At 46.7% G+C, this 15,674-nt stretch overlaps 1 protein-coding gene across 1 annotated transcript; it reads right to left on the reverse strand.

The window, feature by feature from the left end:
* Nucleotides 1–7,365: 7,365 nt before the first annotated feature.
* On the reverse strand, nucleotides 7,366–11,546 carry LOC119321932. Its single transcript, XM_037595440.1, has 2 exons — nucleotides 10,562–11,546; nucleotides 7,366–7,993 (listed from the first exon to the last, which is right to left on the reverse strand). Exons 1-2 carry the CDS (start codon nucleotides 11,324–11,326, stop codon nucleotides 7,982–7,984), a joined length of 777 nt encoding a protein of 258 aa, XP_037451337.1. The 5' UTR covers nucleotides 11,327–11,546; the 3' UTR covers nucleotides 7,366–7,981.
* Nucleotides 11,547–15,674: the final 4,128 nt, after the last annotated feature.

The raw sequence follows: 15,674 nt of genomic DNA on the forward strand, positions 1-15,674 counted from the left end.
CCACTCCCCCAAACCCAGCCCCAGCCCCACCGGCGACCTCCGCCTTCCGCTCCACCCTCTCCTTCTCTCCATGCCGAAACCCTAGATCGACGCCATGGCAACCCCCGCTCCACCCCCACCGCTGACCCACCCTCTCCCTCTCCGTCTCCCCTCGATCCCCAGATCCATCCTCGCGCTCGGTCGCACCGCCCTCCTCCTCTCTGCACTCCATGGCCGGCACCGCATCCTCTCACGCTTGCTCCGCTCCGCTCCTTCCTTCCATCAGTTCAGATCCGGTGCGCGCGTCCCCAACCCCCGATGGCTCTCACGCCGCACCCACCACTCCAGCTCCGCGCGCGCCCCCCGTGGTCGCCGCGGCCCACCAGCGCCGTGCGCTCCTCTCACCGCGCCGCACTCGCTCCTGCCGTTGCTGCGCCGGCGCCGACGTGGGTAAGGTGTGGGCGAGGCGGGCGTACCCGTACGACGAGATTGAGCCGAGGTGGCAGGCGCTCTGGGAGGAGCACCCCGGACGCCTCCAGGCCCAAGGGCTACATCCTCGGCATGTTCTCTTACCCAAGGTACCGACCCAAGCGCCTCTCCTCTCCGGCTCCCCGTATGGAATTCTTCATTGAATTGCTCGAGTCGCCTATGAATATGTGGCTACCTCGCCACGAATTTGTGTTTGAGTTGTGTATATAAGAATAATGGATGGTTCTGCAGTTTCAGTTTCTCCACCAGTGCTCAAATTGTTGGAATTTATCATTTCTCCAGTGTTGTACTAGCCTTGCAATTGCACGTGATGGTGTAATTGAGCTTTAGTCGTGTAGTAGGATATGAGGCTCTAGTTTAGTTTTATCTAGAATATGTAATATTGAAGTATCCTCTGTTATGCGACTGCATAGAGCCTAATATTTACTCTTCTCGGATGCATAAAGTAGTCCCGAAATTGAATCCTAGAGAATGAATGAGTTTGCAACCATTCCTAATTTTTTTTGTTCTTGTCCAATTTGGATTTGGATGCAGCAGGTGCGAGCGTGCGTCTCATTTGCAGCCACTGCCAAGCGTCCCAGCTGCCAAGTCCCATGCGTCCACTTATGTGCTTGGATGTTGGAACAATTGGCTACATCGATCCGATGTGTACAGCTCCGGTATCGTCCTTCTGGAGTTGCTCAAAGGGATGAAGACCGTCGACAACGATTGCAATTTGCACCAGTTGGTAAGTCATTCACACTAAACTCCCAAGTCTCAGATCTTATTACATCTACCTTTTCATTGCATTGTGCAAGTCACTAATAAGAGTGATTGAAGTTGTTTTTTGTCAACCATGTTACGATCTTTCAACATGCATGATGTGTTGCAATGGTTTCTATATACTGTCATGGTATGGTCATTTGACCACCCTGTCTCTATGTGTGTGTAGATAATGTCGAGAGCAGATGACAACGCGGTGATGGAGGCGGTGGACTCGGAGGTGTCGGTGACGTGCACGGACATGGGGCTGGTCCAGAAGGTGTTCCAGCTGGCCCTGCTGTGCACCAAGCAGCACCCCATTGACCGGCCGAGGATGCACGAGGAGGCCCGGGTGCTGCTCTGGCTCATGCCGGCCCCTGTCGTCTAGGTCCCATCCGCATGCCTGCTCCCTCTTCATCTCAGATATTGGATTGAAGTAGGAAAAAACCCTCCTCCATATTGTGTGCTGATGATCGGTATTATGTGTAGAACAATCATGGTGTCTATTTCTGCTTTATGCCCCACGTTTCACTAATAACATGCCCAACTTCCTACTCTGTAGGAAATAAGTACATGATTGTTCATCCTCTTGTATAACAGCTTAAGTTTGTGACCTGATCTTGTGCTTCTAGTAGCTAGTCCAATTTGCATACTTTTAAGTGTCTTTTGATGTGGTGGTGCCAAACAAAACTCATATGCTTATGCTGAGCTTCCTTTTAATCTTGTGAACATGACAATTTAGAGGATGTACTGTAGTTCCACTCATTTTATTCTCTGTGATGAGCTTATTTTTGTATTGTAGCGGCCTTCTTGTTTACTTTGCTGAATCAGGTCTTGTGTACTAATCCTCACTTGCTAGCATTTGGCTTCTCTATGGTAATTAAACCTGATAAATCTGTATAGTTCTTTGAGATACAAATTCCACATTGCATGTTTACGAGGTTCAATTTCTATAGATGTTGCCAAATGAATGTGTCAATGTGTATCTTCTTAGGGGTTGATTTAAACCACATATTATCTTTTGCTGTTCAAACATTGAAATCCTGGTTCATTTTTCAAACATCGAAATGTTGTTGACCCTGTCCTTTTATGCTTAAATGATAAAAATATCGCATTTTGCTTGTTCTAACCATTTTGCTTGATAACTTGCAGATGCCCTTCATTCATGTTTTGTCGTGAGGTCCAGGATGAACAAATTCGGAGAAGCATTGGAGCTAGCTATACTGTGATAGCTGTGTTACCTGATGTGAACATTTTTTATTGTAAAATTGATGTGAACCATGTTTGATTGTAATAATGTGCCAAGTTTGGCTCTTTTTGATTGTATTCATGATGTGAACTATATTTTTCCGGTGCTCTGTTTGAAGCATTTTGTTTTCTCTCTGTTCTAATTTAAATATTGTTATTTATGTATTGGAAAATTGAGATCTAAAGAATATAACAGTGACAAGGGACCCACTTATTAGAACCTGACAACTGGGTCCCATCTCACTAGTGGGCCCATCTTTTGAAAAAAATAAATTCAGAACATGAGAGGCCCAGCAAAGAAATGGCCCAGAAAAATACATGATCAAAAATACATGAACGAAAAGGCCAAGGCCCAATAATAAAAAAAGCTGCAATGTTGGGCTAGGCCCATAAAGTCGACCAAAAAACGACAGAAAAAATATAGAAAGGCTGAATTAATGGGCTAGGCCCATGTAGAAAACTGAATTGGACCGGGCTGAATCTTGTGCCACATCAGCTTGCCACGCTGGATGCCTACGTGGCCTGGGAAGGTTGCTAGTGACCAAAACGCCACAGTAGGAATATTTTGGTCGTAAAAGTCTTTGACCATTCCAGAAGAAAGGTTGCTATAGTCAGTTTACGACGGCCAGCTTTTGACCTTCTGTTTTTGGTCACAAAAAGGTCATAAATGGAAATTTGTGACCTTTCAGTGACCAATAGTGGTGGTCATAAGTTGACATATTTCTTGTAGTGGGGGTGGGGGGGCAGAGGTGGTGGCGTGGAGGGACCCTAGGCCGCGGATCTATGCCATCCTGTGGTAATTGCTTGGGCAGATAGGTAAAATTGTGAAACTTTCAGAAGTGTTTATGCCTTTGAAAAGTATTCACAGTTTTTTTTAAACATAGTATTGAGAAATGTTCATGCAATTAAAATAATCTTCATGTGTCTAGTGTTCGCACATTTGGACTTTTTTTAAAAAAAATCATACAATTATCAGAGGTGAAAAAAAAGGAAAACAAGTTGCCACATTTCCATGTATCAGATATAATCTGTAGTAAAAAGATAAGGTTAGGAGATTTACAAGGTGGGGACGGGGGGTATATAAGAAAAAAAATCTAGACTTACGAGTTAAATGTTTGATAGCTTTTGATAAGAAAAATTAAGAATCCACCAAATAATTACGTAGGGAAGTGCAAAGGTAATGGTCTGGCCAAAAATAAATATCCTTGTTTCGCAACAACAAAAAAGGCAATGGATTATAGATCACAGGCATACGTGGTTACTGCCCACGGGCCAAAACCAGATCAAATTAGAAGCCATAAGTCAAAGCCGATCACGGCCTAGAAAGACTTCTGATCGGCCTGCCTTGGCCGCGCTTGAGGTTTCACGGCGATCCATCTCCTCTCTTGAACCCCTCTAAAAGAAAATCTCCTCTCTTGACCTCACGCGCTGGCGGGCTCCATCCATGCCTGGATTCTCGTTTTTAGCCGGTCGTCACCTGCTTCTGATGAAATCGTCCCGTCCACGCGACCAATCTCGCTCTGCTCCGTTGTTGCGCACGCCGGGAACTCCAGCGATCGAGGAGGAACAATTCTTCCGCCGGATGGAAGAAGGCCGACGACCGCCGCCGACTCAACCAACCGCCGCCCATAAGAGATTCTGGGCAATCTTCATTAGGGTACGTGCTGGGTACTACTTACATCTCTTTCCTTGATGATCCACTCCTCTTATCTATTAGTAGTAGCTCTATTGCTCGAAGAAGTTAGATGTTTCAGGTATCTAGTACTCCACGCCTGAATTTACTCATTGGTTATTCAGCTCGTTGTTCCCTTTGTATCCTCCGCGCGGCAGAGTGGTGCCATATTATGTTATTCTGACAGACTTACCATGATTTCCCAGGGCGGTGTAGCTGCATGTAGCTTGGCAATGGTGGTTTGGCTCTTGGTGATGCGATTTGTGTACCATGATCAAGAACTGCAGGACAACTTTACAATGATATTTATTTTGGTAGCTTCTCTCATGCTATCATTATTCTTTTTTGCGGTAACACATGAAGATATGCAGACAACTACTCCGTCCTAGAGCATATCAGCAGTCAGTGTGAGTTTTCTTTACGTTATGTCGTTATATGGGAACAATACAGTCATTTTGCAGTGAATCTTCTTTTGCATAAACGATGTGCACTATTCCGTCATATTTGTCATCATTCTGCTAATCTGACGGAGTAACGGTCATGGTTTTCAGATTTGAAATGGGGTATCAACTCTACTGTATTTAGTCTTTAGAGCCTTTGATGTAAAGTAACAGTGATGCCTTCGGTGCCTAACTGTCAAGCAGTTCAAAGCGAGGGGCAAAAAAAAAATTCCACCCCGCGCCCGCGTCGATTATTTTGCATTATAAACCACATGCGCGTGTGTAATGAAAGAAAAGACCACCTTCAAATGCAATCGACGAAACTACCATGGTGGCAGGCCTGGCGAGTGACACGCGACAAGCCCTGCTGCCACCAGCACCCCTTGTATTGCAGGATTTGGAGCGAGCCGGGAATGGGGGCGGCACGTGGAACCTGCCGTCATGGGCTCCAGTTCAAAAGAAAGTTGAAAGTTTCCATGATCGAGGATTAGGTTAATTCATTACACAATTCTTCTCCTTTTTAATTAATTGATAGAGGTCATTAGACTCCAGTTAAAATGAGAGTTGAAAGCGAGTTGGACAATGATCATTAGACTCTAGAATTTTGAAGGAAAAAAATGAATGAATTTACATAAGCAATTAATTGATAGGGGTCATTAGACTCTAGAATTTTGAAGGAAAAAAATGAATGAATTTACATAAGCAATTCTAGCTTGCCTTGAAGAGAAAATAAGGCAAGGCAGAGTTTCCATGGACAATGGTTTTCAGATTTGCAATGGGGGTGTCATTTTCTACTGCATTTAGACATTTAGTCTTAGAGGCTTTCATGTTAGGTAATGGTGATGCCTTCAGTGCCTACTTGTCACGTTATACGTATGTTCAACTGAACTCTCTCCCTGTTGATCTAAAAAATATGTTCAACTGAAAAGGTTGAAAACAAGGGAAAAGAACTTCGGGTGTGTCTAGGGCACATCTAGATGTGCTCTAATTATTACACATCTAAGTGAGTAAATCAAGCATAAAGAGGGGGGGGAAATATCCACACGAATCTCAACATAAGATCAATGCCATACGACTTAGATGTGCAATACTTAGCAAAACTGAAGAAGTTCCGCCCCGTTGCCCGTGCGGCTCCGGAGGTGGCTCGGATGAAACCATAACAATGATATAGGATCTGGAAATTTCTAAGCGAGAAAAATGAATGAATTTACATAAGCAGTTCCAGCTTGCCTTGAAGAGAAAATAAGGCAAGGCAGGTTTCCATGACCATAAGTCCAAAAGCATGGAAAACTAGAGATTAGCTGACTACATCGTCACACGGTTTCGGTATCAAACATTCATGTTCATCTTTAAAACTGAACATATGCAAGTATCAGTGTATCACGCATTCATGTAAAAGAAGCTGGAAGATTCAACTCTCTGTCGCCATCTTCAAAACTGGACATATACAGGATCCCTCCCCCGTTTCCTGGTTGCTCAGACCTCTCCTACCGCACAACACTGCAGTTGAAGTCCATGCACAAGTTGCCAATTCTGTAAGTCCATGCATAAGTTACCAATCCTGTAAATGTGCAGTACAAGGAGGAAGTCATACCCGTATCCAATAGAACAGGAAGTAGGCAACGGCACCACCCAGAAAGAGCTTCATCAGTTTCGTGGCAACGGCGGCCAGCATCCAATGACAGAAGAAAAGGGCGTTCACAGTAATACCTGTTTTAACAGTAACAAAACCATTACTCCCAATCAAACAGTCTTCATTTGTGGCAGTGAGACAAGAAGAGGAGTGGAAAATATACATACCCAGCATCCCGAGGTGGGCGGAAATACGGGCGTAGATTCGCTCGATCCTTAACCGGCAACATAAAGCGCAGGGCACGCCCATGATAACCAAGCACCGAGAGCGGCGATAGCGTGGACGAGCGCGTTTGATCCCGGTACGTGGACCAATGGAATAAGTCGTTCGTGGTGGGGACAGACTGTAGCGCGGTAGGTAGGCAGACGTAAATAAGCACGTACGGTGATGAATGTGTAACATGGCCCATGGCATCCGTCGGCTGATAACAGGCGTCCTATGACATGTTCAGTTGGTACAGATAGATGCATACGGTACAGGTTTTTGTACAGGGCATGTTTTCCGTCAACATAACGATGTACAATATGATGGAGAAGATATCTGCAACCCCAGGAGAACCACACCACCGCTCCGAAAGCTTGAACAAGCAAGCCAAGATGACCGGCATCTCCACCTTCTCCTACCCTCTGGCTTGTGAGGAGGTGACGCCGCTGCAATTTCATCCATCAGGTGCGCCTTCGAACACCGGCCAGGTGACCAGCATCTCCACCTTCTCCTACCCTCTGCTCAAGCCGAGCGGTTTAGCCACACTCTTGACAACACGAGCCTCTGGTGGTTGTGACAAGATGTATTGGAGCTTGCTTAGATGTATAGATCTGGCTAAGAGAACAATGATATTCCCTGATAAACATGTTAGATCTATGACGGCAGCCGACATAGAGTTAATTACAGGGACAAAACCTGGTCCTAAGCCGATCCAACAGTGGATAAGTCCGACTGACGAGAGCTGCTTTGGAAAGTGCAAGATCTGATTAGTGTTCCACCGGCTCGATACAGATAAAAGAACTCGTTCATGTAATCGCTAGCATATTTCAGCTTTTCGCCCGGGTTTGTGATTGACCTACGTGCATGCATGGTGCTTGTGTACTTTTGGCTGTTCCTACTCATTGTGTATGTGAGATACTTAGTTTTCTTCACGGTATGATCAGGTGTTCTTTTTTGATTGAACAGATTTCGGAGAAGCCAACGTGAAGGACAACGTTTGGCCACGGTTGTTAAGATGCAAGAATTATTCAAGTTGGCAAGAAGCGGCGCATTCCATTTCATGGCAAGAAGAATTTTCAATTATGTTCTCAATTCAAAATTTGGATGCAGTTTAGTTAGTACAAGGAAGCATGTGCACTGTTACCACTCCTGATTAGATTAACTGCTTTTCTCTCGCAACATGTATAGACGAACTCCATTGCCTCTTATATGGCGATTCAGTGGGAACTGCTTCCAGCGCTGCGTCAGGATAGCACACATTCAGTTGCTGCCGTCAGGATTGCTACCAAAGAATTTATCAGCACTGCAGTGTGCTCAAGGATTCGTGATGCAGTGCTGCATTTTGCCATCAACCACAAGCCACCTGGAGAGACTCTGTCACATGAACACCTTCAGAGATGCTCCCATCTTGTGCTCCAGATTTTCAACAATGGCTCCACCTCTCTGTACTCTGAATTCATGGGCATGCTCCTAGCTGCAAAGCAAGAGCAGTCAAAAACGACTGTCCATAAATCAACCACGCCTGCAGCAACACTTGTTGTCCACTTGTCCCTCTCATGACTTCTGAAGGTTATATCACTGCAAAAACTGCAAAAACTCTATATGTGATGGACCCCATGCTGGCATACTCACCAAGGAGTACAATATAGAAGAAACACAAAGACACAAGCCTGTGCATTCTATACGCCCTCTTTCAGTGCCTTCATGAGTATTATACAGATTGGCATTTTGCTACTTTCCCCATGGACTTACAAGTATAACAATGCCTGGCATCAAAACTGCACAATGTAAGTTTGGCCAAAACAGAACTTATGAACCTCAAATTTGTATACATTTATCTGTGTGCAAAAAACTATGATTTAGTACCTACTAAAAAAAAATTCAGTTCCGAGAGCGGTTTCTATGTACTACACTACATCAGAGAGTTCGATGGTCTGAAGCTGATAACACTGCCAACCCCAGTAAGTTGTCAAACCTCTTCATTACTGTTGAGATCGCAAACATGCAGTTACTAACAGACATGCTCCCTGCAGGGCTTGATTTCATACCTAAGGATGCAGATGGCGTACGAGATTCTCAGGATAAAGGCAACAAGGCCGACTTCCCAAACTACATGTATGATTGCGGCACTTGTAGAAGCAGTCGCCGGCGAACTGGCCGCGCAGTCCGGGCAGTGGACTAAAGTCTAAAGGCAGGGCCACCGGATCTGCATCTTGGTTGGTGTTCACCATGAACTGCAACTAGAGTTCCTCGCTCGATTTGGGGGGAGTAGAGTAAACAAGCCTGTGCGGGATAGCTAAATAATAACTGTTCTTCGTGGACCCCACGTACACCGTTTCCTACCATCAAACGTGGCTGCCGCTCGTAAACGGCGCCGTCACAACCCAAACGGCCGTCCAGTGAGGACCTCGGTATATACACCCCTATTTTATAGGCTGTACTAGTACTGCGTACAGCTACTCTAGCACGTACGGCCCACATCCCCGTAAATATTGAGCGATTCGTGATACCAGGAGCGTGCGCGCTCGTCCGCGCCCAGCAATATTCGAGCTGATTATCCAGTACTTCAGAGTAACCCTCAAAAGAAAAGCATCTACTGCTACACAGCAAAGTAGTAGTAGTAGTAAGTACTCTCTTCTCGGAAACTGATCATCTAACAATCTAGCACCATTAAATGTAATTACATAGTTATTTTCCGCGGGTTTACTATTGTAATCTATAGTGATTTTCACTGTAATTAGCCTGGTTTAGTTATGTAATCTTCTTGTTAGTATTTTGTTTTCTTGATGAATGTGGTAATGTGATTTCTTCATTAAGGAATTCTTCGTCATTCTGAGTTGCATGCTCATCTCAACTTACAAAGGCAGGCAACATATAACCCTGCTCCTCCAGCAGCAAGAAAGAAAGTAGGTTTCTAGCGAGCTATTTTCATGTTAGTTGTGTTTCCTTTTTGTTTTTTAAGTTGTCTGCCATTGTAATTTATGTTGCTTGCCAGTGTATTCCATTTCCATTTACTGTAGGCCTCCCTTTGTAATTTTAGTTGATCGCCTCCATAATCTATGTTGCTTGTGAGTGTATCTTTTCTCTTACTGTTTTCTACTCAGTGATAGTACCGTAAGCAGTTTAGTGTGTTCTTTTTGTCTACTAAAATGCAACTTGATTCTAGAACAATAGGAACTACCCACGAAAGTAATTTCATTTGTAAAATGTAATAAGCCAGAATGCAGTAAAGCGTCGACTATGCATGCCTGAATTTTTTTACAAGGACTTTTTGTAGTAATTGTCTTACATAACTACAGTATTTTTTTCAACCATAGTTCTTGATGTCTTTTCCAGTCTAGTCTTTCGATGTAGTTTTGTACTGTTTATTTTGGGCATTCGTGCAGTGCCTATGTTTCTGAATTACATTGTAATCTAGCTTGTAATTAACAAGTCAGGATGCCGTAGATATTATAGTCACAGTAATTGCAAAGAGAAGCTCACAGTAAGTTGATCGACAAGTCACAGTAATTTGAGCTCTTGTATAGTGCCAAAGTTTCTGAAATTCTATCTTTTGTTCCACGAATTTTTGTTTGATCATTTCCCAATTGATTTATATGAACGTCATTCCCCCCTTAGTTTCTTGAGCCTACACTGTGTTGCTTGGTTCTTCTATCTTTTCTGTCGCATCTAAGAAGATTTCCACAGTTCGAATGCCAATTAGTATCAGTGCATAGCCTGAATTTTTCAGTCTATTTTCTGAACATTAGTTTCAGTGTGAACTTCATTGTAATTTGAATTAAACTTCACAGTAATTCAAACTTCAAGTCACAGGAATTTGTAACAGTGCCAAAGTTTCTAGAATACAGTTTGTTGTTCCTAGACTTTTTGTTTGACCATTTTTACAGTTGTTCCACAACTTCCTGATCATGTTTCCCCCCAAACTTTCTTGAGCATGTGTTGTGAGTGAATTCAGAAACTTGCAACTAGATTTTATTCCTGTGACCATAGATTTATTGTTCCTAGACTTCCAGCCTCGTTTCCTGCAACTAGAATACAGAGGTCTTTGTTTCTTGCTCGAAGTCCCAGATAAGCACAAACTAGTAATTTCGCAGAAAGGAATAGCACACAGCAGTAAACATGAAGTGATCTATTCAAGACTCCAGAACAACTCACCGAGGGGGAGGAGTTGGGGCTGGGGCCGGGGCTGGGGTCAGGCTGGCTGCGTGCTATCAGCGGAGCTTCGGGGTCATCCTCGTTGACGCCGCTCGTCTCCTTGAGGAACCAACTGGCGAGCCGCCACCAGGATCCCGTCGCCCTCGCGGCCTCACTGGCCACCCTCGCGCTGGAGAACCGACACGCGAGCCGCCGCCACCATGTCGTCGCCGCCGTGGTGGGCTCATGAGCCTCCCTCTTGAGCTCGGCCTCCCTCTTCCTCCGGAGCTCCGCCTCCCTCTCCCTCGCGAGCTCCGCCTGCGCTGCGCGGGCGTCCGCATCAGCCTCGGGGGCCTCGCCCCCCGCGCCGCCCTCGGCGGCGGCGAGCAAGAAGTCCAACCCGCGCGCGGGGAGGACGCGGAGACGGAGCAGGGTCCCCCCGGCCAGCGCCACGTCCAGGACGCCTCGCCGGAGGTCGTCCGCGGCAGCCGCATCTCGCGTGGCCACTAGCCCGTCCAACCAGAGGCACGCTCGTACCAGGTCGCTGATGGCCTCTGACCTGCTGCCCGCATCTGCCTGCAACAGCGCCTTGGCGGCGGCGCGCAGGTCGGAGGTGTCGAAGTCAGAGGCATCTGCATAAGCTGCTACGTCCAGAGCAAGCTGGGCCAGGTGCCTGGCTGCGGCGCGCAGGGCTTCCTTGGGCATCGCGATGGCGAAATCCGCGGCGCCTCCCGTCAGGACCCCCACCGCGAGGAGCAGCGCCTCCTTCTGCTGCACGTCGTCCATCTCGCGCGGATGGGTGGGGGGCAGGGAGGGGAGGATGGCGGCAAGCTCTTGGTTTCTTGCTGAGGTGGGCGGAGGGGGGAAGGGGATGATGAGGAGAGCGGTTACTGGGTTCTCAACGGGGGCGGGAGGATTTATCAGGTGGTCGCTCGGCTCTTGCCGGAGGGGGGAGGCTGGGGACGGCGGTGAGGACGGGTGATCTTGCTGGGAGGGGAGGAGAGAATTGGTGAGGTAAAAGGGCGGGGCTTCAGCCTGTTTGATTGATGTTGGGTGGAATCGAGGCCCGTTGAGGGGCTCAGGGATTGGTTTGCTTGCTATGATTTTGGGTATGTTGTTTCCCCTGCATACTGACACAACTTCTAGTATTGTGTCGAAATGGTTTTGCACCTGATCATCCACATATTTCTAAGCCAAGACAGAACAGCAAAGCGATTACTATAGCTACTGCAGGTTTGTAGAAAATACCATTGCCCTCTGATTAGAGGGCTGGTTTTGACATGGCAAAACAGTACAGATTTGTCCTCAGTGGCAAGGGAACTGATGACTTACAACGCCCGGTTACGGATACACAGCGACACTTGCCAGTTCAGATGCAAACTCATGGTTCAGTTATAGCAATTCTAAAAATTTTAACTCGTGTGGCTGATTCTTTCTTATGGGAAATCTACTGTATATGCCACTAACGGGGGGCTGGTTCCTACTATAGGTTGCTGAAGAGCTAGCTAAAACATGTGTTCAAATTCTTCGACTTCTTTTGAGTTCGCTCCTGAAATTTCTTTTTTTCACATTCAGGCAAAGACGAGTCCAGTAGCTAGGCTTAAACAGCCTCTAGCCTACCCTAAAAAAAAAAGAATGGTTGGGATACTTTCTGGTGGATCCAGAGGGAGAAGAAGATGGGGGCGCGAGGGGAGGCGGGCTTGGGTTCGGGAGGGACGTTGGGTTGACTTGTAGGCGGGGCAGGGGTGCGGATGGCCGCCGCGTGGCCATCCATGGCCGTGGGCAGCTGCACGACGGCCACCGAGCCCCTGATGAAATACAAAGTTGAGTCATCTATTTTAGAACGGAGGGAGTAGAAGGGTGCCGGTGGTGGGCTAGGTCGGTCCTGTTTGACTTGACGCCCAGCAGTGCAGTGCATCTCTGGCCTTTCTAATTTCTTTTTTCTGTTTTTTTAACTCTCTCAGTTGCTAATTGTTTTGGTACAAAATGACTTTTGTAAAATATAGGATTTGGCTCAATAAATACCATGCAACATTTTGCACTGTTATAAAATGGTTGTGGTAATATTTGAAATCATTTGATTTTTTATTAAATGCAAATGTATTAAAGTGGCTGTTTTGGGCACAAATTTAAATAGGTTAGGGGTAATTTAATATTTCAAATAATATTGTTTTCTACATGAAAAGTACTTAGTGATTATTTGCAACCCAACGAACATTTTTCTTGGGCAGTTTGAAGAAATAGAAAATTGACTTTCAATTTAAATTTGAATTTGGGTTTGAATTTGAGCAAGTGGCACTTAAGCTTGAGAAACATGATGACTTGGCAAGATTAGAGGGGATATTACTGTGGCATGATTCTCGGGATGTTACAGACTCCAAAGATGCTAAAAATTCAGCCGTGTTCATCTCCGCACTACAACAACAAAACAAGCAAAGTACATCACCATCGGCTACCAACAATCACCGACCGGCAAAAATGTTGAAGTTTTTACCTTGTAGGCATTACGTCGAACACTTGGTGGTCGTGACCTTGCCGACTGCCGCCATCAGACGCGCCGGAGCAGTGTTGGAAGGTGTGGCCTTTTCTTCTTCCTCTTCGTGGCCTCCTCGGCGAGGGACGGTGCCACCGCCATTGGTTTTCTTGCTCGTTTGGATGCGGGGGGAGCAGCAGGAGGGCGGCGCACCGTCACCAAAGAGGGGCTTTCCACCCCGACAGCCTTTGCCACGGTTGGAGCCAGAGCTTGAACCCGGTCGGCTTTTTTATCCCCATGCTCTTCTTCAGCGCGGGCGGCGGCACGAGGGTCGTTTCCTGCGGCGACAAGCCAGCGACGGTGGCTGGCGGGGTGGCGGCGGGGTCCAGGGTATCCATTCTGGTGGGTGGTTTGGTCATCGGTGGCGGCGGCGAGGCGTGGAGGCGGCTGCAGCGGGAAAGAGGAGGCGGGAGAGGAGGCGCCACTATTCCTCAGCCGAGCGTGCAGTGAGGATATTTAGGGAGATCGGGGTTTTTTTGCAACGAAGAAGGATAATATATCCTCCACTAATCATTTTAGGGGATCGGCTAGGTGCGGCGTAAGGGAGGATTACCGAATTTATCCTCCCTTAGTGCCAGATAGGGGATCAGTTAGAGTTGTCCTTATGGAGGTAAGGTCATGGTACTCAGATTTGCAATGGGGCATGTCAACTCTACTGCATTTTGTCTTGGAGCTTTTGATGTTAGGTAACAGTGATACCTTCAGTGCCTAATTGTCACATTATGCATAGATGTTCAAGTGAAAAATTCAACGCGAGGGGAAAAAACCACCCTATTGCATGTGTCACTTCAGGAGCTGCTTGGGAAAAACCCTAGCGTCGCTGCCCTCATCCGCTTCGTGTTTCCACTGTTGGGGAACACAGTAATTTGAAAAAAAAATCCTACAATCACGCAAGATCTATCTAGGAGATGCATAGCTACGAGAGGGGAGAGTGTGTCCACGTACCCTCGTAGACCGAAAGCGGAAGCGTTTAGTAACACGGTTAATGTAGTCGAATTTCTTCGTGATCCAACCGATCCAAGTACCGAACGTATGACACCTCCGCGTTCAGCACAAGTTCAGCTCGATGATGTCCCACGAACTCTTGATCTAGTTGAGGTCGAGGGAGAGTTCCGTCGGCACAACAGCGTGGCGACGGTGATGATGATGTTATCGGCACAGGGCTTCGCCTAAGCACTACGATGGTATGATCGAGGTGTGTAACTGTGGAGGGGGCACCGCACACGGTTAAGAGAAACTTGTGTGTTCTAGGGTGCCCCCTGCCCCCGTATATAAAGGAGGGAGGGGGAGGCCGGCCGGCCCTAGGGGCGCGCCCAAGGAGAGGGAGTCCTACTAAGACTACTAGTCCTAGTAGGATTCCTCCACAAGGAAGAGAGGGGGAAGGAAGGAGAGGGAGAGGGAATAGGAAAGGGGGCGCCCCCCCCTTCCCTTGTCCAATTCGGACTGCTAAGGAGGGGGCGCGCGGCCTGCCCTCCTCTCTCTCTAATAAGGCCCATGGTGGCCCATTAGTTCCCCCGTGGGTTTCAGTAAACCCTCCGGCACTCCGTTTTTATCCGAAACTAGCCGGAACACTTCCGATGTCCAAATAACATGATCCAATATATCAATATTTATGTCTCGACCATTTCGAGACTCCTCGTCATGTCCGTGATCTCATCCGGGACTCGGAACAAACTTCGGTCATCAAAACATATAACTCATAATACAAATCGTCATCGAACGTTAAGCGTGCGGACCTTACGGGTTCGAGAACAATGTAGACATGTCTGAGACACATCTCCGGTCAATAACCAACAGCGGAACCTGGATGCTCATATTGGCTCCTACATATTCATCGAAGGTCTTTATCGGTCAAACCGCATAACAACATACGTTGCTCCCTTTGTCATCGGTATGTTACTTGCCTGAGATTCGATAGTCGGTATCATCGTACCTAGTTCAATCTCGTTACCGGCAAGTCTCTTTTACTCATTCCGTAATACTTCATCTCGCAACTAACTCATTAGTCACATTACTTGCAAGGCTTATAGTGATGAGCATTTCCGAGAGGGCCTAGAGATACCTCTCCGAAACACGGAGTGACAAATCCTAATCTCGATCTATGCCAACCCAATAAATACCTTCGGAGACACCTGTAGAGCATCTTTATAATCACCCATTTATGTTGTGACGTTTGATAGCACACAAAGTGTTCCTCAGGTATACGGGAGTTGCATAATCTCATAGTCTGAGGAACATGTATAAGTCATGGAGAAAGCAGTAGCAATGAAATTGTAACGATCATAATGCTAAGGTGCTGGAATTTAGTCTATTTTGGGCAGCCCAATAACTATTTCAGAAATTCCTAATAAATCCTAGAGGCCCACTTAGCCCATTTGTGCAAGGCAAGGGATACTACTAAAGTTTAGTCCCACATTGCTAGTTTAGTGGGAGTTGGACCTCCTTATAAGGGAGGTTCTTTCCCTACTTGTATGAGCATGAGAACAAGAGGGACATCCACGCGCGCTCCTCCTCCGCTGCCCGCCTTGCCACGCCACGCCTCGTCACGACGCGCCGCGGGTTGCGGGAATGAGCCGAGCCAATGTCTAATTTTTGCCACGC

The sequence above is a fragment of the Triticum dicoccoides genome, chromosome 6B, assembly GCF_002162155.2.
Source record: "Triticum dicoccoides isolate Atlit2015 ecotype Zavitan chromosome 6B, WEW_v2.0, whole genome shotgun sequence".
In the NCBI taxonomy this organism is placed as follows: Eukaryota; Viridiplantae; Streptophyta; class Magnoliopsida; order Poales; family Poaceae; genus Triticum; species Triticum dicoccoides.

Coding starts and splice junctions, on each gene's coding strand:
- LOC119321932 (XM_037595440.1), bottom strand. CDS start 11,326: ATGGACGACGTGCAGCAGAAGGAGGCGCTGCTCCTCGCGGTGGGGGTC.